This window comes from Chinchilla lanigera, unplaced genomic scaffold, assembly GCF_000276665.1.
Source record: "Chinchilla lanigera isolate Chin_1 unplaced genomic scaffold, ChiLan1.0 scaffold00116, whole genome shotgun sequence".
Taxonomy (NCBI): domain Eukaryota; kingdom Metazoa; phylum Chordata; class Mammalia; order Rodentia; family Chinchillidae; genus Chinchilla; species Chinchilla lanigera.
Window position 1 is genome coordinate 1892757 of NW_004955517.1, and position 25598 is coordinate 1918354.

Below are 25598 nucleotides of genomic sequence, written 5' to 3' on the forward strand. Positions count from 1 at the left end.
CGCCGGAGGCGGACAGGGCGCGGGGACGCGGCCCGGCCCTCGGCGCTGCGCGGACGTCTCCTCCAGGGCTGCACGCAGCTGCTTCTCTTAAGCCATAAAAATCAGTAGAATGATTTATTGTCCACGGGCAAAACTCGCCGGATTCCTAGAGAACCTGCTCATCTTGCGCTCTGAACGCCGAGGCCGAGTCGGGCGGCTCTCGGTGAGCGGGACAAACCCTCCACCCCACACCCAGCCCCGCGCGACCACGCGCCCGCCTTCACGCCCCTCCTCCGCTCCGGCTCCGCCCCAGCCCGCGGCCACAACGCCGCGGTTCGTTTCCTCGTGCCGCGGGCAGACGCCGGGGAGCCCGAGCTTCTGCAAGGGCGTCCGACCAGAGGTGCGAAGAGCCGGACCACACCGAGGGCCGAGGAGCGCAATGAGGAGAAACGGCCAGTATTTCATGCAGCCAACCTTGTTTATTGAGAAGTCCTAGTTTTATTGCCCGTTTAGTAACATGTTTGGTTCCACAAACTAATTTCTCATAAAGCAAAGCACAACTTTTTCTTATAAATAGTATAAATTATTTTATTTACAGAAACGTTACAAAACAAATAGACTATATATTTCTTCTCTTTTAAATATCCAAAGTAATTTTCTATCCCTTGACATTTGTTCATGTTCTATACAGCAGCCAACACGAGTCCAGCTGAGATGCTCTTGATTACGTGTACAAATTATCACACTATTCACACATTTCAACACAGGAGATTGCTTTTAGAACCAAGCTCAGAAATAGCAAAATGCTTTCACAGGCCCTACATTCACACTGACAGTATGTAGTGTTCATTTAAATGATCTGACAATGTAAAATGTTTCGCACAGAATGTAAAAATGATTTTCTTCTAAACAATGAAACTTTTAACAATCATTTCTCAAAGTCCACCCCCGACCCCAGGACAGAATGAGACATTAAGAAATTCCTTGGCAACAGAACTCTCTCGCAGGAAGACAGCTGCCTTTTTATAAGTTACGCTTTTCGAATTACACAATTTTTTCACTGCTCTTGGAGGTACTTCTTTGTATTATACTTTTGGAATACAAATATTTTAAATATTCTCTTTTAAACTGTATTTCGTGAGTGAGTAACAAAACAGACACATGTAAATCGCTGGCTGACAGGAGATCTGGAACCCTTGGTGCCACTGGGCAATCTGTCACCAGCTAAGTACTGTGAACCAAAAGATCTGAATTGTAAAACACCTTATAAAATTACCAGCATTGGTGGTTTTCAACTCCTCCCCCCTAAAACTTCAGAAACAGTATTTAGGTGGAAAAAGCAAACTCCAAAAGTTCAACTGAACATTCAAGTCTTTTTAAAGAGAATCTGTCTAAGCTTAAAACTAGGTTCAGGCACTTTCAGTTTTTTCCATTAGTTTTAAATCATATACTATAACATACATGTGCTCAGAGTGTATACACAGAGCCACACATGCACACGCACGCTCACACTCACACACCCACACGCACACAACACTAACAAAAGAAAAGCAGTGTGTCACTTAGTTACATGTAGTCTACTGGGAGCTCAGGCAACTGGGAAGAAGCAATGCCCACTTCATCTGCAGGAATCCACTTCCGAGACATCAAGGGGCACAGACTTTCACAGAACAAAGGCGCCCCTTCAACTGTAAAGGAGGCAGGTTCTAGAACTACTGGCTTGGCAGTGAACCACTTCAAATTATAAAAAGGTATTTACTTTTATTAATTAATAAATAAATACTAGATGATCTCAATTGTACCAAAACAGGATATCAGAAAAAAAGACCTGTGCAAAAATACATATTTAAATATGTACAATTCATTTTTAACAAAATATGTCTTCTGAAATAGGGATATTTCCATATTTATAATAGAACAAGAAATCCCAAAATAAAGATACAAAAGTAGGTTTCATATAATTCTTTGTTCATCATTGCAGCACTTTTTTTTTTTTTTTGTAGGTTAAGAAAATTGCAGAAGTTGTCATGAAATTCTATTGGAAAGAATATAAAAATTATCTTAGTTTTAAATTGATACCAAAGTCTGTCTAGAAACAACCCAACCACTGCAAATTTGGTTCTTGTAAGTTAATTTAATTCAAAAAAATACCTGTACTCCCGTGTTTTTAAATGGTCTTAATTGTTCATAATAAAAAGTAGTTGTTGGAGAAAATAAAATATTTGAACAGTCTAAAATTTAATAGCACTGTTTAGAGTAGGTCTGTTTGTGGCAGGCAGAATCCAAAATGGCTAATTTCCTAATCCCGATGTTCGGTGTATTACCGGGAGACATAAAGAAATTCAATTAAAACCACAGTCTAAGAAATCAAAGGATCAACACTCGCTAATCTAAGTATCTACATTATCCTGAATCAGCTTGCTATCATGGATCCTATTCACATCTTTCGGAACAACATCATCAGTCTATAAATCCCATCACTAAAAACAACTTAGTTTATAACCATCAAGTCCCCTTGGCTCTGAAAGTCAGTTCTGCCCGTACCCATTGCACTTGTTACCAAGGAATCACTAAGTACGCTCGGATCCCCTCGCGCTCCTCCCCGCTGGGATGGACTAACCAAACTGATTTCTCCTAACTACATGAAACTGGCCCATCCGTGATCTCTCCTTACTAGCCTCATATAGTATCTTTTAAAAAACATGTACTGATTGATTGCATAATAAGTGAACAAGATACTGTTCGCCCCTTCCTTTAAAAAAAATCAGTATTTTACATCAATTTATAGCTAAAGTATCTGCATAAAGTCTTTGTTTTCTTACATAATAAGAATAATTCTGTAGCAATTCACATTATTAGGCTGGTAACCAAGTATTTATTCATTCTACCTGTTGTTGACTTGAAATTCCCTGAAACTTAAGTTTGTAACCCAAGAACTATAGGGAAAAAAGGCCGCACTGACTGGCTCTACCAGGGCAACGATCAGACCGAGAAGTTTCACCCTGTGTTCAGCCACTCTGCGCCTTCTCCTAAGAGGGCTCGGGTCTCAGCCTAGGAGCTCCGGTGGCGGCGGCCCGTCACCCCCAACATTTGATGGCGCCTTCTCAAGCTGTGCTGTTTTAACCCAGTAAGCTTTCTCTGAGGGTGGGGCACTACAAGAAATATCCCGGAGGCTCCGAAACACTATCAGGAAGACACTGCATGGATTCCAAGAAGGGGAGGGCACGGTCGGGTCAAACACTGCACACCTCATGATGGCCTCCGGGTGGGCACTGTGGGGCGGGTTCAAGTCCCCTCAGCTCTCCTCCCTTAGGGTCTGCTGCCCACCCTGCCGGCACCCAGGACTTCTTCAGCAGTGGCTGAGCCCGCGCGGGACACAGGAGTGCTGGAGGCAGAGATCTGCACTTACTCCCAGGGCAGCATCCAAAGAGGAAAGGGGCCAGTGCCTTGGAAATATTTAAGTATATCCTAATAATTTCACTTTTAAAAGGCCGTTCTTTAAAAAAGACTGGGTAGGACAGCCGACCCAATCTGACATACTGTCTAACATGAAAACCTAAAGGATAAGAAAATTCCATCTCTTTGGAAATCTTGGAAACAGCCCCCCACTGTGATTTTATCCTTCCCACTCTGACCCTCCCAATTTGGCGTTCCGTTACCAAAGCTAGTTTGCATCTCTTTCTCTCCTCCAAGCGCACAGAGCTGCGTGTGCGCCTCGCACGGCGAGCCCCGCTGTGCTCCACACTCGCTGCCTGCGCACCGGCGGCTTCCCAGTGGTGTGCAAGTTCGAACCTTCCGCAGCTTCTTACCCCAAATGACCTGCAAGAGGCTGGGCAGCGTCTTCCCGACACCCCGCACCAGCGTCTGCGCCGCACTTCTGAACGCTGCTGTAAGCGCCGAAAGCCAGCTTCCCTCTGGGGCTTGCTCAGGGCACAGCTCTCCCCTGTGGGAGGCCCCCGGTCTCCAGAGCTAAGGTGCCTACCTGCTGCGGCGGGACCTACGAGACAGCGTTGAGGTGACGGCAGGGAGAGGGAGAGGGAAACTCTACTGTGACGCTCTGCCCAGACACTCCTTTGCCCAGCCCATCAACCTGAAGAGCGGCTCCACGATATACTACAAGCTAAAAAACAAGCGACAGTTTCTCACAAATCGGCAGCAAGCAGTCCAGACCACCTGAGCACTGATGAAAGCAGCCCGGCGGCTGACCTGATCCAGTGTCCTTTAGGAGTACTCACTGCTACAGACGTAGCTCCGGGGAGATCCTTGGGCAACAACGGCCCAGCAGGTGCCCTTGAGGCCAAGCGAACTGGGCAAGACTCAAGGCATCAGGGAGTCCAGAGCGCTGCGTGCAGGTGTAACTTGTCCTCAAGAGTGTCCGGAGGGTTCCTCCCCACGCTATTCGCGGCTGTCAGGGACGTGCCTTTGGCTTTCAAAAAAGAGCGGGTGGGGAAACAACAAGGAGTAAGCCAGCGGCTGTAGACCGCCCCGATTCTAAACAGAACCGCCCCCCCCGGGTCCCACCGTGGGTGAGGCTGGGCAGCCAGCTGCGCACTTTGACCTAGCTTTCCAAGCCTCCATTGCCCATGGACACAACTTCAAGATTCAGTTTCAGAAACCTGATCAGAAGAGATGTGGGCCTGGTCTCCTAACTTAGAGACTTGTTTGCCTTTTGGTTTTGTTTCCTGATTCTGTGTCCTTGAAGGTTTTCCAGGTTGTTACGTGAGAAAAAAAAGGAAGTTACACGGGTGAGCACACACAGGTGTGCCAGCCCCCACGGCGGCAGTGCCCGGAGGCGCAGGACGGGCAGGGCCTGGGCTGGGCAGTGGCTCCCTGACGCCCCGGGCGGCGCAGGAGCTGGGGCTAGGGGTGCCGGCCCCCCCCCCCCAGTTTCTCAGAATGCCCCACGTCAGAAGACTGCAACCAGCTCAGTCAGCCCTGGAAGGAACGGCAGCTTACATTTCTGTTTCTCTAAGAGCAGCATTCTTTGAAGTATTTTGGAGCCATGAGTCCCCCTGGGATTCTCAGGGAACCTACAGCCTCCTTTCGGCAGATGTGTGAACTTGGAAATAGAACGTCTTGGGCTCACTCATCCTCTCACCTCTAGCCACGGCCCCTAGGGTCTGTGCAGCGTACTAAGCAGCATTCCAGCGTATGCTAACAGGCCGCCTCAAACATGAACTTAAGCTGGAACCGATATAAGAAAAGATCCCAAAGCCAGAGGGTGTGGGCCCTTCTAGCGGGATGCTAGTCCTCCCAGACAGTACCAGTCTGCGGGCAGCCTGGCTGGTCACAGGTCCAAACCTGGCCAGAAGCTGTATGAACTATAACACATTACAAACACACACAGACCACATATATGCTTCCAAAAGTGGCTAAATTTCAGAGGTAATTCCAGATCTGCAGTTTTTCTTTAGAACTGCTGACAAAAGTATCAGGGAGCAGAGGTTTCATGTGGCGGGGCCGCAGCCCCCACTTTCCCGAGGCACTGTTACTTCTCTCTGCTGGCCCTGCCCCTGCTCCGCTGTCTCAACCATCCTTGTTACCCAGGGGCAGCTGAGTGTACATGCCGTCTGAATGAAGACGTGGTGTGCCCAGCGACCCAGATGCGGGACGGGCATTACAACCCCCGGGTGGGGGCCAGGCTATCAGGACACCACGCTTCCAGCAAGCTTTTAAGGACGCTCACCATGAACTACCCAGTGATGGCGAACCTTTCCATGACAGACAGCCTGCTGTGCACGTGTGCCCCAGGTCTGCCACCGCTGATCTACTGACTATAAACCGAGAAGCACCGTGAGTCCCCAGGAGAGGACAGGCTCCCTCCAGGACAACTGCTCACGTAAGTCGGTTCCCTTGGGAGTGAGCCTTACCCAGCACACCGGTGAGAGTTCCCAACTCGGGTGTCAGTAAGTCATGGGCTTGGTGTACAGCACAGTCCTCATTTTTCCAAGAACCCCGCTTTAACATACGGAACAACATACTAATAGCCCCAAAGCTAAGCAGCTACTTACATTCACCGTCATTTCCCCCACACCTCTGACATACTGTTAATTCACACAAATATCGGAGGGAAGTTATACGGCAGTGAGAAACTCCTTGGTATTTTTAAAAAGTTCCCAATGTGGCATTTGAGATAAGCGCGGAAGGTAAGGAAAAGACGTAGAAGAGAGCCTCACATTTTAAGTCAGGGCTCTGGGGCGCTGCTGCTGCAATTCCTGTTCGTAAGCAAGGTGAGGAGATATCCTGAAGGGTGGAATGACAAGAGCAGAGAGGAGCTGCGGTTAGAGCAAAGGGAGCTGGGGGACAGCTGCCGGGGAAGACGGCGTGAGCGCCGGGGAAAGACAGGAGGAAGCAAGAGACAGTGAGTCGTGGCTCGTTACGGATCCGAGACCCCGGGGTCACCTCCTACCAGGGGCCCACCGTCCGCCTCCTCTTCCAACTGCTAACGTGGAATGAGGTTTCAGCCTCCCGTTACGCCCACACCAAACCCCATGTGCTACGGCCCTCGAAAATAGGGAGAAGTGAGGTGAAAGTTGGCCAGGGTGTCTGGAAAACACGACAAGCTATCAGTGCAAGTCTTATCTCTTTCCAGACCCCTCTGACTCCAGCCCGGCTTCCTTCAGAGGAACATCTACTTGCAGAGCCATCTAGGAAATGCCACCGGCCTCCCTAACAGCCCTGGGCCACCGCCTGGTGGCTCTGAGTGGGACCTCCCGTGCGGGCCTTGCTGGCGGGCCTAGTGCCTTCCTCAGCCCTGTCTGCGAAGGGCGTTATTCTGGCTTCCTTCCAGGAGCGGCTTTGAAAGGCACAGAAACTGCGGCGGGCGGGCCTGCTTCACCTTCGCTTACCACGGACTCACCCTGTTTTCAGAAGGCACCACGAAGTGGCTGTTCATAGGCCGATCAACTAACCCAAGCACACAGAGCTGTGAGCGGGCAACGGATGCAAGGGAGAGGCAGCGGGCACCCCGGGGCTCAGGGTCCGCTTCCTACCTGGTGAAGGAGGGAACTGTTCGTCAGTCCTTGCGCCCCCGGGATGGTGCCTGTGTGTTTCATGTGGACGTTGTTCACCGGGGGCAACCTGGCCACCTTGCTGGGTTTGCTGCTGCTGCTGTTGATGCTGCTTGGGCCCGGGGCGCACTTTCTCTTCTTTCCTATGAGCTTGTCCAGAGGAGTGTGTGAGTGGGGAAAACCGCCGTGGGAGTTGACGGGCAGCTCGCCGGCCTGGTGGACAAACGGGCCGAGGGAGAGCGTGGAGTCGCCGCTGTTCACCATCACACTCATGCGCTTGATGGACTCCGTGGGGCTCCCGCCAGGGGGGCCCCTGCCTGACTGCTCGTGCCGCAGGCTCCCCGAGTGCGCGCGGTTCGTCACACAGCTGAGGCCCGTGCTGTGGGAGGGGGTCGCGGGGGGCGGGTAGGGAGGCCCGGGGGCGGCCACACAGTTTTTCCTAAAGGGCTCCACGGAATGGGCAGAAGAGGCGGCAGAGTGAACCGACAGTGGGGAGCTGTTCCTGCGCTTCCTTCCTGAGCCGCCGCCGTCACTGCTGTGGGCGCTGTGACAGTTAGTGCTGCTGCCAGGAGACTCCTTGGGCCTCAGTGACTTGCTGGATTTCAACTTCTGAGGTTTTCTGGACATGGGGGACGAGGGGACGGAAGAGAGGCCAGAGGGCGTGGACGGGGACGAGGACGAGGACACCTGCCGGGGCTGCATGCCGCACGCAGGGTCCACGGCCCCGGAGGCGGCGGGCTGTGCATTCAGCGTGGTTCCGTGAGCTGGTGCTGACCTGCCGCTCGGGGAGGGGCAGGGAGACGGGAGCAGCACAGGCGGCGTGGGGACAGTGGCTGCCCCGAGACAGCCGAGCCCACACTGTGCCGTCGGCAGCGAGCTTGTCCGGTGAGGAGCGCGGGTGGAGACGGGCGGCGTGGCGCTGGGCACTGGCGGGATTTTCCTGCAGGGAGAAGGCAGTGAGGGTGAGGGGCGCTTGGCACGGCCGCTGAGGGAAGCTGCAGAGGGCCACCTCTCCGCCCTGCCCGCAGCACACTGCCCAAGGGCTGCGCTCCACACGCAGGCAGCGCTCACCTGGCCCCTCGCCAACCCTGGGACAGTGGCGTGCGGCTCACCCCCTGCACCACCTGGGCTTCACATGCCCACCCGTGTCGTGCCATGGCTCTGTGCCCCATCCAAGGACAGGCCGCGGCCTCTGCTCGGCTCACTCTGCCCCCACCGCGCTCCTCAGCTTGGCATCTCCTCCTTGGGAAGGTCCCCTGACCGTCCCTGTTTAGCTACCCTCAAGACTCATGCTGCCCCACTTAGACTGTGAAGCCACGACACACGTCACTAACGCCTGAGGACGGAGCAAGCCACAGCTTATGTTCCCCTGAATACGGAAGGCACTGCACGCACGCTGCAGGGTTCCGAAGTGGGGAGCCAGTTAGCGGCAACTGGGGGCCGGGGCCGGCAAAAGGGGTTCTCGCGGTGGAGCGGTAACATGTGGGCAAACTGGGGGATGAGCGGAGCATTCAGATTGTTAAGCCAGGGGCCCGCTTTTATTTTCGCTCTGTTTGGGGAGAAATAAAGCTGAGGGGCAGCTGGGTCTGCTGGCACATGCCGGCAGTCCCGGGTACTTGGGGAGGATCACTTAGGCCCTGGAGTTTTCGACTAGCCGAGGCAAGCCTCAAACTCCTGTCTCCAAACACCCCAAAACCACCAGAACCACCAAAAAACGCCAAAAACCAAAAGCAAAAAAAATCTAACAAAACAAAGGCCACACTGAGACAGGGGACAGAAGGAGGGCCGGATCGGAAGGCCAGTGCCAAGAGCGCCCTTCCTCCGATTCCTCGGTGGCCTGGCTGGGGCACTCTCTCTCCTCCGCCTTCGGGGGCAGAGCTGGCCTAACTGCCGCCCAGCGCTTTCCAGCAGCCATGCAGCAAGAGCAGTGCAGCTAACAGGAGGTAAGGAGCGCGCGTGCCCACAGCCGCTTCAGAGCTGTGCTGCACAGGGAGAGCACAGCTCAGGCCCTGACTCCGGCCCTGACCCAGGGCTCCTCCACGCGGACCGCAGAGGGCAACTGCCCCAGAGCTTAAACTACACACACAGTGATGACGTGCGAGTCATGGGAAGTGGCTCCAACCTGCAGCCAGGCTGCGACGCTGGGCCCTGCCCCATGCGGCTCACCGAGCAGGAGCGCAAGCTTTACAAGGAGACTTGTTAGAAACCCGGGCTCCTGGGCCTCAGCCGTGCACCAGGCCACCAGGCCACGCGGTGCCGGCCACTGAAGTTGCCCTACCGCTGCTCAAGGCACAGCCGCTGCTGGGGGCCCCAGGCGGTTCACAAGACAAGGGCCAAGGACCAGCTTTTCAGGAAGCAAGCCTGGAGAAACGAAAAAGTCTGGATCTCCCAGAGCGGCAAATACTGGTTCTTTTACAAACCGCTCTGTTAAAATAATTCCTGACCTTTTGGTAACAGAAAGCAAGCAAAGCTGAGGATATTCAGCCACACTGACCTGCGTCTGCACAGATAAAACTGTGAATATACACAGGAGGTGAATAAAAATGGCTTTGTCTGCGGGGGATAGGAGGCAACCAGGAGGGTAGGGGACACTGAGCTGAGGGTTCTCACCTTCTGCCTTTTTATAATCGATTTTTACTGTTCAACCAAGTGAATGTTTTGCCAATTTGAACAGTTAAAAAACAAATGAGCAAAACTCCTCTGTGACCATCCCGGGCCCTTGCAGGGGGTGTGGGGCAGTGGTCCCAGATCTAGGGAGGGTAAGCAGGCCCAGAAATGACAGGTGCTCGGAAGGGCCTCTTGGGTCACGGCCGCATTCCCAAAGACATGCCAGTCTCCCCGCTGCTGTTCAGAGGCTCCACAGACACAGAGCGAGGACCTCACATCCAACCCCTCCGCCTGTCACCGCCCCACGGGCCCCCAAAGCTGAGGGGCCGGGCAGTACGCCGCTAGCGCGCTGCTCCTGGACGAGCTCTGCTGAGCGGGGGTGAGCCGTGCCGCTGACAAAGTTTCTGTGGGTGCCTCAGAGATGTCATCTGAGGAGAGCTCTCCCCTGCTGAGAAGTACGGAACTCCCTCAGAGCACCCAAGGGTGCTGCAGTCCCGGGTACTTGGGGAGGATCACTTAGGCCCTGGAGTTTTCGACTAGCCGAGGCAAGCTTCAAACTCCTATCTCCAAGCACCTCAAAACCACCAGAACCACCAAAAAACGCCAAAAACCAAAAGCAAAAAAAATCTAACAAAACAAAGGCCAAAACAAAAGCGCTGGGCGGCAGTTAGGGATCGGCTGAACTGACTGGTGGCGCCCCACGTCAGGGAGCACCTTTCAGCTCCTGGGGCGGGTGCCCTGCTCCCCCTTCCCGTCTGCTTCAAGCCCAGGTGTCAGCTCATCACCGAGTGACGCACGTCTGTCACTGCTGTACTGACTTAAAACCAGAGGTCCGGGGCACAGGAAGGTGTGGAGACACATGCCTATCATCTCCGTACTCTCAGATGCTGAGACAGGAGGACTGCAAGTTTGAGCCCAGGCTAGACATGCCTGAGTGTCCCATCAGGCCACTTGTACCACTGGTAGTACAAATTTAGTAAGTTATCAGTCTTTTTTGCTAATAAAATTAATACAAAGCCACCCAATGGGACAGTCATGTGTGTATCACTGGTGGATCAAACCAGCAGGAATGTATTTAAAAACGGGTAGAGATGTAGCTCAGTGAAAAGTCCCTGGGTTCAGTCCCCAGGACATAAAAATAAAACAAAACAACACAACAGTAGTTCCAGCCTGATGTAGTGGTACATGCCTGTAAACTTATTACTTGGGAGGCTGAGGCAGGAGGATTGTAAACTAACCAAACAGAATAAAACAAAAAAGGAAATAGAAACCAAAAACAATCAGAAGTCCGTCTGTCCGTCCGTGTCTCCTCCCCCCCCCCCCCCCCCCGCCCGCCCAGGAAAGGAACAGCTTCTACCTCCCTGGAGCACAGGAAGATGCCTCCAGCGGAGCGAGCGGCAACACAGGGAGCCTCAGGGTATAGTTTTCTCCAAGTTCACAGAGAGAGGCAAAATACCTCTCCTACAAGCTCCTAGCAACCAGGGCACCCTCGCTGGACAAGAGCCAGCCCAGCACATCTGGGGGGTACCTCCAAGGGCTCCCAGGCGCAGGGACACAGAGCTCCCCACCCCGCCAGCCCCTCTGCACAGGCGAGACGCCACTTCCAGTATCTGGGGGTGTTCTGATGTGGAGAGAACCCCAAGCCCCACAAACCACTCCCCCAGGTCTGCCCGCGGGCAGGGGCCGTGCTCCCTCGGGAAGAAGGCCCTCTGCGCAGGAGGAACCGGGCAGATGTGAAATGCGGAAGCACGGGAGCACGGCTGTGGCCCGGCCTTCTTGTGCACACCAGTGGAGCCTCATCGGGTCACGGAGCTGAGTCGCTGGACTGCAGACCACCCCAGGGCTCCGAGCAGCCTCCCCAGACTGGGAGGGAACCAGGGGAGGGAAGCGAGGCTTCACCGGCCTAGGCTACTCCGAAGCACTCAAGGCCCAAAGAGCGAATCTAGACGACCAGCTCAGCAGTCCCATTCGCCAAGGCAGGCTCCTCCCAGCCCTAGTTCTCCAAAGTGCTCCTGAAAGGGTTTCCCAGCTCGAAGAAGTTTGGGAGGCATCTTCCTGCTGCCTGGCCTCTCCTGCTCTGAGTGACCACACATGTGCCCAGCCCGGCTCCGAGGCCTGCGTAAGGGCAGCAGGTGCACACCGAGCAAGGCTGGACTCCGCGCTTCTGGCCATGGGACTCTTCTTCCATGCAAAAGGCGCTCAAGAAACACCCGTGCGGCGAGGACGCACCTTTCGGAGCTCTCAGTGCAGCGCACGCCCGCACGCTCACCACTCCCCGCGCGTGCACTGCCACACAAGACTTCTTGAACCGCCCACCGGGCCCACGTTCCCAAACCGCTCAACAGCTTCCTGCTGTGCTCACCCAGTCCCAGTCCAGCCGCAGCGGGCCTCTCGGGCCTCAGCCGGGGCCATGCCTGCCTTCTCGCAGTGTCTCAAACTGTCCTCATTTCCCACTCAAGACCTTCACAGGTCTAGTTCCTTGGGGCGGGAACCCACCCGTCACACCCTCCTGCTGAGCTCAGGTCAAGGACTTCCTCCGGACACAGGCTTTGCTCGAATCCCCTCAGCCTGTCCTGTTCCCACTGCAGGCCTTTGTTAGAAACAAATGGCCTCCAGGTCCAAATCCTGGCCCCGTCACCAGCCTGACATATGACCTTGTATCTCAGTTTCGTTATCTACAACACATTACAGTCACTGGCAGGTAACTGCGAAAGATAAATATATCCTGTAAGTTCTGGCACCCGGAGCTCTCGGGTTAGTGACTGTCACTGTTGCCAGCAGCTCCCTGATGACAGCTGATGACAGCTCTTTTTTGGTTAACTGGTTTCCATCTCCCCTCATTCCACGTGTGTGGAAGTCCTTCCGCCCCAAACCCCAGGCCCCAGCATGGTAGGTGGGCCGAGCGGGTGGGTGAGGCGGCAGCTTCCCCTCCCAGGGCGGCTGCAGACAGCCCCGCACTTCGCCGCACCCCCCGCAGGCACTCACCTCCACAGCTGTGAGTTCAGATGCTTCTCCACCATGAGGCTGACGGCACAGCGAAGTCGGTTCCACCTGGAGTCAAACACGTAGTAGCCTCTGCCGATCTGCCGGCTCCCGAATGTGCAAAACTGGAATAAAGAACGTGGGGCACACACTTGCCACCTTGGCCCCCAGCACGCCGGCCAGGGTGCTCTCTTCTCAAGAGGAGCTCTTAGGAAGACAGAGCTGCACGAGAGCGACTGTGCGAGTTTCACGGCGGACGGGGAAAAGCGCCGAACAGTTCCTGCAGAGCGTGTGCCCCGCCTCTGAGCCGCACACACCGGCCGTCGCACGCGTGGGGATGCTGAGGCCCGGCACCCCCACAGGCCCTACCCACGCTGTGGGGGAGGGTCAAGGGGGGGGTTGTGGCACTTACAGATGCTGGCTGAGGATGATGACCTGAATAATGACAGTCCAGTTTTTCAACAGACTCTTCTTTGTCCTCGCCTTCGCCCTCCTCACTGGATAACCGAGACGCTGGCTCAGAGGCAGGCAGGGGAGGCTGTGGAGACTCCAGGACTGACGGAGGGTCGATGGGGGCACTCCCACCTTGCAGGGCAGGGCAGCCAGGAGGCCTTGGAGAGCAGAAAGTGCACACGGATCAGATCGCAGGTGCGTGATCGACCACCATAACTCAGACGCAGCAATGCACCCAAAGCACCTGGGGGCCCTGGCTTCCACCACCTGGGGAGGGACACACTCTAACCTGGGGGCCGAGGAACGAGGACACTGCTCTCCTGACCACGCAGCGGTCAGGTAAGCTGGCTGCCAGAAACACACGAGGACAACCTAGGGCCCGGCCTCCCCTCCAGAGCCACTCGGTAACTCAGGTCCCCCTCCGGTCTGCCCCGAGAGGAGGTGCATGCAGGATTTGAGAGGATTACATCCTGACCTCTCTTCAAGTTTCCACTGAATCTGAACTAGCAGGGCAGTAAGTAAAACAGCCGAGAAGGGATGGGCTGATAAAGCGCTGAGGGAGTGTTACCACTTCCTGTGGACAGTCTGGAGCCTGTGACTCAGGGACAGTGATGTCTGCCCTCTGCATCTATGATGGTCCTGGAATGAAGCTGACTTTTTATAGATGGAGAAACTTTAATGAGAAGATAGCCAAACAAAGGCCTTGCTAAAGCACCCACGGCCGGGGCCTGACCACACCTGGGAAGCCTCTTCCACCCTTGCCTCCAGGGTACTGCTCATAGGCTACAGGCGCAAGGCACACATGGGGTTGTCCTGAGGAAGTACTTCCACTCCGAGGCAGTCACGTCCAGGGTCAGGCACAGGAGGGAGAAACCAAAAGAAGTAGCCACTAACAGGCAAGCATGTCCCTGGCAGAAGCCCTGCTGCCTAGAGCTCAACAATCAGAGCTGAAACTCCTCACTCTCTAGGCCTTTCCCTTCTCTCTGGAAACTGGGCCTATGGTCCTTACTGTCACTGAGCAGAGATACAAGCACAAACACACATACTCCAGCATCCTCCAGCATCACTCCCCGAGGTCCACATGTGATGAACTGTCTTTAAAACACCCTGACTCATGGTTTCCCATGCTGCCCAAATGCCCCATCTATACACAGAACCAAGGCCCAGAGGAGCGAATGAAAACCACGCTGACACATGGACGCTGCTGGAGACTCAGGCTGGACGCTGTCCCCAGCAAGGATTTGCACGGCTGTACTTCACAAGGAGCAGCAGATGAATGAACGAACGCTGCCGCCGAAGCCCTGTGAAAGCTGCTTCTGCGCCATCTGCAGCAGGCCCCGGCTTTGCCCTGCCCGCTAGTGTGAAGACACCCGACGCTGAGCAGATGCAGCGCAGCTAGTTCTCGCTTCACTGTGCTACTCGGGTTTGTGTCCAAGAGCAGCCCTGACTGACACCTACTGGTGACCTCAACAATGTTTTATTTTCTCAGTAAAACCTACAGCATCTTCACAGTGAGCCTGAGGCACATCTCTCTGCTGATAGTATGGAGGTCTGACACGTCCACGGTCCACTCTCCGAAGGAGCGGGTGAGGCGGGGGTGCTTACCTTGGAAGACTGGGGGTGTGAGGTTTCGGTTTACTAGCTACGCAAGGCTTCGATTCCGGAGGAGTCACTCCGTGGGCGCACGGGTGCGGCTCCTGGGGCGTCCGGGGCGGGGCGGCGTGCGGGTCCCTGAGCGGCTGCAGTGGTTGCTGCGAGTCCAGATGGCGGAGCGATTCCTTTTCCCTGGTTTTGTTTTTGTGCTCGGCTAGTAACACATCAAACCGTTTTCTTCTACCCTGAACAGCCCTCCGCTGGGTTAAGGAATGTGTCTGCAGAACACAGAAATATCAAATCAGGAACCTCGATAACAATTTTCATCGTACATCCAAAAATAACACTCTCCATAAAAAAGCCATCTAAACCATTAATGTAAAGACGGCTTCACATTTGATAAATAGCAAGTCCTCAGAGCTTGACCTCCTCTCCTCGGCTAGTCTAGAAGCACGTATCTCCACTAACGGTAGAAGGAGCTGGGGGTGTTCTCTCCAGAAGGGAAACGTCTGCCATTCCACTTGCTATGCGACCGAGTGCTGAACAGCAGGTGCAGGTAACAGGTACGCGTGTTTTATGCCTTAAAAGCAACTTGTTCATTGAAGGTCTCACCAGCGCCATTAAAAAAAATCCTTCTGCCATCGTTTAAAATTCTGAATGCTCATTTAAAGGAAGAAACAATTATCTCATACACTATATAATGCAGAGTGTTTTTTAAGTAACAGCTAGAGAGAAACTCCCTAAACACAGTTGTTCCCCTCTGTTCCAATGAAAATGCCACGGAAAGGAAGAAATCGGCTCCAAGCATTCCGGCGCCACAGACTGCCCCTGACAAAGGTGCCCGCAGGAGGCTGGCAAGGTGAGGCGCAGAGAGGCCGAGGGAGCGGCAGAGGGAAGGAGCGGCAGAAGAGCGAGCCCCCAGGACGGACGCTCACGGTGGGAACCGGGACAACCGAACGCTCGCAGCTCCGGGGGGGCCAGGAGTGTAGGCGGCAGGGTCGGGAATGGGCGCGCTGAGGGGAAGAAGGCAAACCACAGCACCGATGGGTTCAATGAGGCCACCAGTACAAAACGCACACCTTACAAGAAAAGTCTGCATACCACATACATGTGCTAATTGCTGGTACTGTGTAAAACCCAGGTACCTCAAGTCTGTACTCCTAGGAGCAGGAGACAAAGTATGCCGTGGTCGGAGTCTAGTGAGATCTTAGTGGCAGTTAAGTCTGATCAACGTGACGTGCTTCTGCAGGCCGAGTTTGCCTGGCTACTCCAGTCTGCTAGGGTGTGAGTCTGTCAAGACCCCCAAGCCTCAGGAGCGGGTAAGTACGCAGTAACTGTCGCACTCCCAATCCCATACGCATGAATATAAATGAATTTGTTTCCACGCTTTCTTTAGATCGCACAATTCCAAAGTTGACACTTCAGGTGAATTTACACCGCTACACACTCTACAGCTGTACTACTGTGCAGGTCTGCACAGCATGTTTGCTGTACATGCAGGGGACTTCTGGGAATATTTTTCAAACTTCCAGTGCTGTAATTCCCAATGTTAAGCGGGTATGCCTCATGTAAAATGCTTTCAGCACAATAAAATTTTAGAAAGCAGGACTTTGGTCACCATGATGCATCACCGATAACACAAGAGCACCCTGGGGCAAAGAGACCACCCCGCACTGACCACAGGGGCCACAGCGTTGAAGCACCCCGCTCTTGAGAACCCGAAGGCAGGCGGGGCGGGAGCAAAGGGAGCAGGCTGTAACGAGCACTTGGAAGCCGAGCGGGGTGGGGAAGCGCTCACAGCCTCAGGGCTGGCTGAATCTGAGAGAGTGCACAGAGCTCCGCCACGCTCCCGCGACCAGGGTGGGGATGACACTCTATGCGTGTGCTGTTAGTATCCCACGAAAGGCAGCAGCAGTGTGTCTGGTGGTAGGAGTTTGTATCTAGAGATTAAGGACAGGCTTCGGGTGAGGGTATCATCAATCCCAGATGGAAAACGGAAGTCACAATATACACATGAGTGGGCTTTTTCCTAATTTTCAACAAATCAGATGTTGATTTTATTTTGCTTTTGTTCTTTGAGACAGGGTCTCACTAGGCAGTTCAGGCTGGCCTTGATCTCACTATGTAGCCCGGGCTGGCTTTGACTTTGCAATAATCCTCCTGCCTCAGCCTCCCAAGTGCTGGAATTACATGCATGCACTACCGCGCCTGGCCGAAAATTAGACGTTTAAATTTAGCCCTTCCCCCAAAAGGTTCAGAACCAATCCATGCTGTAGAACAAAATCTACCCACTGAAAGTACATTAGGAATTTAAATTGAAATTAAGAACCACCTAAAAGTAAAATTTAGAGGAACAAAAATCTTGTTAATTTTTAGAAAGCGCTTTTATAATTCTCCCCCCGGAAAAGATTTAAAATCATGTACTTAGAAGTACAGTAAGCTCCCGACTTACGAACATTCACGTTTCGAACGTTCACAGAGGTACTGCGGAAGACACGCCGTGCCGGCTTCAGCACAATTCTCCCAGAACGGACCTCGCCTGTAGGTCGGGGACTCACTGTAGTGATTCTGAAACTCTAGAAACCCTTCTGAAGATCAGCCGGGGCCGCCCTGGAGAAGTGCACGTCCACAGAGATGCTCATTTACGTGGTGGACGCACTGATGCCCCAGCCCAGCCCACAACAGCTCTCCCTTCACAGCAGGTGAAGCACCTTCGTACACTAGCAGATGGTTTACCGGGAAGAAGGGAAGGAGGATGAGGGGAAGGAAAGGAGGAGGAGGACCATTACTTTCTCCTTAATTTATGTGTAAGTGTATTTTCTCTAATATTTTTAAAGAAACTACAAAGTAAGGCAATCTCAAAGTCTAGGGTTTTTTTTTTTTTTTTAGCAATAATAAATTTTAATTTAGTTTTTGTAAGAAGCTAGACAGAACTACTCAGAGTACTGCAAACCACAAACTGTCATTACTGAAAACAACCAACACCACGACAGACAGGCCAGAGCCCACACTAAGGTTACAGATCTTGAAAAGGTGGTCCTTTCACGTTTCAGAACACTTTAAGAATATTCAGATATTAACAAAGGACACTTCTGGACTTGTTTGAAGTCAGTGCAACTGAAACCACACAGAGTAGCTTCTCATTACATTTCTATGCAGAATTATTGAGTCACGGAAATAACAGACTGTTCAAGAAAAAACACTGTTGTCCAGGAGTATATAAAATTCCCTAAAAACAGAATGACTTCCAAGAGTATAACTTGTAACACCACCTCATGTTTTGTCAATGTGAGGCTTTCTTCCAAAGAACCAAGCTTTTCCATCTTTACACCGCTCAGCACAAAGCACACGGTGCAGGGTCTGCCGTGGCCGGCAGTGCGGCACCCCCGGGGGGCTGCGCTCCCCAAGGGCACCTGGCTCAGGCGCTCACCCACCTTACACGTTAGAGACCGGGTGCAGGGCTTCTTGGTGTCGAGATCAATGACCCCGCAGTGGATGTCAGGATCAAACTCTCTCTCTGTCAAAAGCACACAGACATTACAATTGGCTTGCCAAGTACTCCATCTATTTTGTAAAGAACAGGAGAAATCTCAAGACAGACAAAATATAAACAAAAATCTATCACATTATCAATAAATAACACCAACGGATGGATGGATAAGGAAATGTAAATACACAGGGGAGCACTATTCAGCCACAAAGGGTGAGTCATCTGTAGGAAAATGGGTACACTTTTAGCCCACACTCTTACGTGAAATAAACCAACACACAAGCTCAAATACCACAGCTTACACGAGAAACCCGAAATATAAACGAAGAGGAAAGTAAAAGCTACATGACACACACCAGGGGCACAAACTTTTTGGAAAAGGGGGTCAAGGGATGGGACGGAGGGTGGGGTGTGAAAGAGGATAAAGGAGAATTAAGGTAGTCATGAGCGCGTACCAACCCCCCCCCCCAAGAATGTGGCCATTCCATATTGCAAACAGGTAGTAATGAAAATTAAAGATGGTGCGAGAATACGGAAATGGAGCAGCAACATCCCTAAGACTACAACTGCCTTCGGATGATGACAGGAAAACGTCACGTCAGCATGACGTGTCAGCAGTCTGGAGCCACACCACTGGACAGCTCTTCTCATGTCACCGAAGCTCACGCACACACGCACCAGCGGGACGAGACCGAGCACACCACAGCAGCTTCCTCCCCAGTGACGCTGGACTTACAGACAGCTGTCCATCTGCTCCCTGTGGATGCCCACTTAAATTACACGGAGCACTGGGAAGTTACCTGATAATCTCTTATTTAAAAACTTCTTATTACTGGAACTGTCTTCAGACTTCTTCTCCAGAGTGGGCGGTGCAGAAAGCCCTTTGCCGTTCAGCATCTGTCCAGGTGAAGGCAGGGCTGGCTTTGGTATTGAGGGGCAGTTAAGGCCAGGCTTGACTGAGGAACTCACGGCAGCGGGGCACGGCGGCACCGCCGCGGGTTTCAGTAGTGCTCCATCCATCTTTGGATGAATCTTCTCCACTTTCACCGAGGGCGTCATGCTGCGGTGGAGGCAAGCAACAACACCTGTGCCTGAGTGCCCCGCAGCCCCCAGACAAGGGGGCGTCGGAGCCCTGAGGGCAGCGCCCAGGTCTGCCGAGCCAGTGACAGGCCAGCCTCTCAGATGCCCCAGGGAGGGTCTCCCGGATTCCATCTCTGAGGCCTGCTGCATAGGTGAATCCCCAAGGACCACCAAATTTGTTTGTTGTTCGTCATTCTGGAAAAATTTTACCCATGGACCTAGGGGAGACTTGGACCTGATAACCAACACAATTTCTGCAACAAGCAAAACATGAAAAAGCCTGAAAGGACCAAAGAATCCCCTAGCACTTAACCACTGTTTTAGAGAAAGGTACCATCAAAATAAAACAAACTTCCAAGTGAGCAAATACTGCATTTCCCAGAAATGTCACTAAAGACTTAAGGGAACTCAAATGTAACATCAAACACAGATTCCTAAAACTATCTCCAAGGCAAGGCTCCCATCAACGAGGAAGACCCAAGTTTACTTAGGACACGACGTGTCCCTGAAATACTAGTTCTCCAGTCACCAAAACAAGGTTTCTATGACAGGAGCTTAGAACGCAAGCACCTCGAACACAGGGTGAGCGCCGAGGACCCATGCCATGAACATGGACTGACTTCTCTCGGACCCTTCCTGACACTCCCATGTTCTTGGTAACCCGATGGTGTCGGCAGGGTGCTAACAGGGGCCTGGTCCTTTCTAAGGCCCCAGCTCCACCGGGAGATCTGGAATGGTGACGTTTTACGAACTGCTCAGTGGAATCTGCGCTCTCAGGGCTGTTACACTGGAGAGTGACTTACACGTCACGCTGGTGTTTTCTTTGGCTTTCGGGCAGCTAGGAAGTGCTGAAAGCCAAGCTTTCTGAGCTGTACTTCTGACAAATGAGCCAGGGCTGGGGGCTTAGCAACTGGGACAAACAGCCCAAAACAGCCGCACCTGGAGCAGCCTGACAAGAGCAGGGATGCTGGAAGACGGCTCGGCCGCGCCCGGCTGGCAAGGTCTGGAGCAGCAGCAGGTGCTTGACCCTGCTCAGAGATTAACCAGCTACCGCCGCTGGGACTCCTGTGCAGCACACCCTCCACAGGGAGGCGGGCAGGGAAGGCCACCCAGCACCAGGCCGAGGGGCGCCACGAGGAGGCCCGGGATTTCCAAGGAATTGCTCAGCTGCTGCTCCACAAGATGCCACAGAGGCTGCCGACTGCCAGAGCCCCGGAGACTTGCCAAGCCTTGCCCAGAGTGTGAGCCTCTTTCCGCCTTTGCTGTGACATGAAGCCAAGGCTGGAGAGCACATGCTGCTTCCCTGCTTCGTGGGGCCCAGAAAAGCCTGGAGCGGCAACTGGGAGTCCCTTCCCCTTGTAGTACCAGCTGGGCATCGTTTGTTTACCATCCCCCGTGGCCAGACACAGGCGGCCACCTGACAGGCCCTGAAGGAACAGCACCAATAACCGTGCGCCGTGCCAGTTATCCTTAGGCCCGCCCTGGCCGGAGCCCTCAGCTAGGCAGTGACACAAGCAGGAGCTGAACTCAGGCCTATCGACTTGAGGTCTTCTCCAAGTTCCTCAACTCAACCTTTTTTCTTTTCCTTTGGAAAATGGGGATAACAATACCCACTCCACAGGGATGTTGTGATCATTAAATGACACAGTACACCGAGTTTAGTTTCAGGAGCCAGCTGCAGCAAAGATCAGTACATGTTTACTAACCTCATCAGTGCTGCTCTTACTATTCTGAAAAGTCCCCGAGGTAAGACCGGGAAACAAAAAGTCTTGAGTTTTTAAGTCAACATAGTCTTGAGTGCCCTGGGGCTCCCACTGACAGGCCTGCACACACGGTGTGTTCCCAGCAGGCAAGTGTGAGCACCTCTGGTCATACTCACATTCTGCTGTGGGGGCCTCTGCTCTGCTGAATGGGGTGCATTGGCCTGGTGTTCCCCCTGAGCTGCGGTTTCTCTTTGGGTGACTTTAGTGACCTGGAGCTGGACGAGGATGCGCTCACAGCCCCTCCAATGGAAGAGCGGCTGCTTCCACTTGCACTGCCTCCCTTGCTTTTGGACAGAGAAGGGAAGAAGGGAAATACTGAAGTGGGAGGAACGGCCAAAGAAGGCTTGTTGGATGAGCTATGTCTTCTTTCTGAAAAGGAAGAGAGAAAAAAGACACCATATTTCAGGCAAGCCGCAAATGCAACTCTGGAAAAGCTCCCTGCCATCAACACATCCAGGTCAAAACGCGTCCTTAAGCAGGACCATGCCACAGGCAGGAGCTTTCAGAAAGGGCCTGTCTAGGCCCCACAGACTTACTCAGCGTTCTACGACTAGCCCTCCCCTTCCCGGCCACCTCGGCATGAAGAGGCATCACAGACACCCACGAGGAGATGGAACCCCCGTTCTGAGCACAAGCCACGCTGCCCTTCTGCTTTGGTATGCTAGAAATGAGCCTCCCTGGCTCCAGCTCACGTCCAGCGAGAGGAGAAGCAGCCACTCATCTGTGGTGCTCTGCTAATCCACACCGTATGGGGATCCTTCCTTCCTTTTTCTTTCTAGCATGGTACCTTTTTCATTTTCGAAACAGCAAATATTAAGAAACAAGTTTTATCTTTTTTTTCCTATCACTACCCACCAGCAAATGACACCAAATGAGAAGGCTTCTACGGTTCTCTTATCATTCCTTAAGAATCTGTGTTGAAATTTTCCAGTGACTCATTTTTTTAAAAATTATCTCCCTTGACTACAAATGGCATAGCTCTGGTTCACACCGCAAAGATGCCAAAGGTGCAAGACAAAAATACCACAAATAGCTATGCCTGTTTTTTTAAACCAGGAAATAATTCATGGTTGAGTACAGACTACAAAGTTTAACTAAGACTAACTCTATCTACCGGAGAATTGTTTCCTCAGAGTAAGGTGACCCATACTAATATAAACCAAGAGCTGTTGAGAAATGTTACCATTGCAGGTTAATTAATGGTAACTTTATTTACTTCAGAGCCTGTGATAGCAACTGAGTGGCTGTCTTCAAACATACTCATAATTTAAAATCACACATGCGCTTAACTCCAAGTCGTACATGCAAATCCATGCCGAGGAGTCAGAGTGCGGGCGCGGACGTGCACCACGACCACCGAGCGCGAGAGCAGGGCCTCTGCCGCGCTCAAGTGCTGACCTCCGGAGCCGCCCAGGAGCCCACAGCCCTTCCGTGATGCGTGGCGCATGCGCGGCGCCTGGCTCCCGGAGGCCCGCTAGGCCAGCAATGCTGTAGGAGGCACTCAAGAGTCTGGTTCACAGCAGGACAGAGTCAGGCTCTCCACAGACAAACTCAAGTTCCCCAAATCTCCCACCGAAGTCTGTGATCCAGTCAGGAAGGCTAACAGGAGAGTGATCGTCATGAAAGCCTCTTTCTCACTGCCCACGTGTGTTTAAGGGAGGGAGAACGAAAGTAACTATAATAATCCTTTGGACTGGGCACGAGCTGTTCTGTTATGAACGTGGTCTCCTCTGTGATTCTAGAACATTCTGAACACCCTTCCACGCCGCAGCACTCATCCCCCACGATCACAAACGCGTGTTCATAGTGCTGCGTCCTGCCTCGGAGGAGGAGCCTCACCTCTCATCTGTACAAGGCAAACCACGCAACGTCTGTCCTCAGTCAACACTTGTAAGACTGGCACAGCTTTTCTTTGCGAAAGGAGTGATTTCCAGAAGACCCCAGCCCAGTGGTTCACAACCTTGGCTACACACAGGGATGGCCTGAGGCGCTGTGGAATACGCTGACGCCCCTACCCCTCACACATCGGGACTTCAGCGGGCTGAAGCACACGGCCTCGGTACCCACTTCCACAAGCTTCCCTGTGTGGCACCACTGTGCAGCCGACGCTGAGCGCCCATCCTAGATGGGCAGACGCCTCCAGAGCCGCATCCGTGGTGAGCGAGCCCCCGTCTTGTGGCACCGCATACTCAGGCCTGTCGAACGAAGTTCTCGACTGCTGCTTGTCCTTAAAGGTGTGTTACAGACTTCTATAACACAAGCTATTTTCATCATTCTTACCAAAGTCACATAAAATACTATTTTTAAAAACTCAGCATTTTTCTTTATGTTATTTTCAACTCTTTCATTCCCTCTTCCTTTGGTAGCCCAATTCTGCCAAATCTCTCTTGGAGGCACTCTCGGTACCCTGGACAGGACAATTCTACATTCCCGGACCCCTACATACTTCGTGACCGTGCCCTCTGCCCTTCCCACCCCCATCATTTCAGAGGGACTTCAGAGTGAAGCAAAGTGTCCTCACCCTCAAATGAGAGCTACTTCCCCAAGGCCACGACACAGTAGATTAGTAAGCTTGCCGCACATTTTCCTGAAAACATTAAGATGACAAAATACTAAAAATTTTTTTATCCACGGTCATCCGCAGAAAGTACACCGTGTTATGCCCTGAAGAGTACATCTTTAGTGTACTACTAAACTTCATGTCTACGTTACAAAGAGAGGAAAAACCCCCGCTAGAACTCTGGAGCTAAGAAACATGCTCCCTGTGTTCTCTGAGCACCAGAACTCTCAAACCGTTGTCTGAGAGCAAATACACACACAGCTCTCAGCTTATGACAGTTCAACTTGAGAGTTTTCCGCTGTTACTGCAGTGCACCGCGACGGGCACTCAGAAGCGCTGCCCGTCTCCTCCCGGCTCTTTCCTGGTGTTGGGCAGTGCGGGGCTGCAGCTCCCGGTCAGCCTCGTGCCCCTTACAAGTGCGCCACCCAGACGTCAGGATGTTGGGCGGGTTAGGTGCCTTGATGCAGCCCGGACTTACAGCGTGTCGCTTACCACGGGGTTACTGGGATGCAGCCCCACCATTACTTAAGTAGCATTTGTATTTTCTCTTAAGAGCAAATGATTAAATAAAATCTCAATCTAATTAAAAGTAATCAAGTCTGCTATAATGGTTGCTTCCCAATTTAAAAAAATTTTAAGTAAAGCCTGAATTGGGAACGTAGACTTATCCCAAAGCCACTGCTATCACGAGGGACAGCTGGAGAATCCCGCCTTTGTGTGTCTGGGAGCATGCCAGGTGGATGCAGAGAGCCACACCTGGCACAACTAGGCGCGCGGGAGACACCCACCGCCCGCCAGCTCACCACGGCCGTTCTGAGGTCACCCGTCCGCGTCTGGCGTTGTGCCTTCCTGCTGGGTTCACGTGGCCTCCTTCCAGCCCGTCTCAACAGTTCATAGGCCGCAGCCCTCCCCGTGCCCACTTCAAAGGCAAACGCCAGCTCTTTTGAAGGCAAACTATCACTTTATTCTAGTGTTTATGTACTTTTAAAAAGCATCTGACATATGTAAGGCTGTGCTAGTTCCATCAGACCCCGATCTTTCTGTGTGTGTCGCTAGTAAGGTTTCTGAGTGTTACGCCATAGTGCATTTTCTCAGTAAGCCACACGAGGTTTTCCATTGCACAATTCTGCATAGTGCAGCAATTTTTAAGGAATGAATACTCTGTTATAACAGAACTAACTTTGGGCTTGTCCTTTCAACTTTCTCTTCTCATTACCATTCCCTTCCCTCCCTGTTTTGTGTGTGTGTGTGTGTGTGTGTGTGTGTGTGTGCACACGCGCGTGCGTGCGCACACTTGCTTGCAGGACAGGGAACTGAAGCCAAGGCTTTGCCTGAACTACATCCTCAGCATCGCCCTCACATTTTTCATTACTGATTTTGAGACAAGGTCTTGCTGAGTGGTCCAGGGAGTCCACCACACCTGCTCCGTTTGCTTTCGTTAGTATCTTCTGGCACAAAATGGATTGTGGATTCAGTATGGATTCACTCAGTATGGATTCAGCACTGGAAAATCAAGACTCAAAGCTACTCTAATGTTACAAGTCTGCTGACACATCAACATTTCTAAAAAAATTATAATTACTTTAACAAAATTAAGAACTATTTTACCACCTCCTGTGATCCAGACTTCTCCAAACTTCCTAACACTTACTAATTTATGAAATGTTTTCTCAGCGCAGTTTTGTTTGGTGTGTTCACTGGATTACAAACTTTGTTAAAAAATACAAAACACCTCAAAAAAATAAAATAAAAGCTATTTTAAAACTAAGAATGGCAATCTATCGTGTGAATTTTCATTCACTAAAACTTGAAACAGGTTGTGTGTATGTGTGTGTGTGTGTAACTGACATCATGGCTGAAAAGCGCCAGCTCCAACCCTTGTCTTGCCACTGAATTAAGTTGTCCGATCACTTCATGGACTGGTAACTCTGAAGGACAGCACCGGTTTGTCCTCACAAGACGGAGAAGAGTCAAGTCTTATTACAGTTGGGTCTGACTCCTCGCAATCCTTCACTGTAGGTCCCTATGTTTTGTGAGATTTTAAACTGGGCTTACAGCTGCTAGGAAGTGTGTGATGCAAG

The 25598-nt window shown here is 52.4% G+C and overlaps 1 protein-coding gene across 1 annotated transcript in view; it reads right to left on the reverse strand.

Moving 5' to 3' along the window:
• Positions 1-4293: 4293 nt before the first annotated feature.
• The window catches only part of Atxn7 (ataxin 7), a gene marked incomplete at its 5' end in the record, with an annotated part of 83379 nt that continues 62074 nt past the window's right edge, over positions 4294-25598 (reverse strand). Inside the window, 8 exon segments of the mRNA XM_013506935.1 lie at positions 4294-4405; positions 6972-7929; positions 12582-12703; positions 12991-13189; positions 14637-14902; positions 18059-18141; positions 18915-19174; positions 21074-21326. Coding sequence (XP_013362389.1) covers positions 4388-4405; positions 6972-7929; positions 12582-12703; positions 12991-13189; positions 14637-14902; positions 18059-18141; positions 18915-19174; positions 21074-21326 — 2159 coding nt within the window.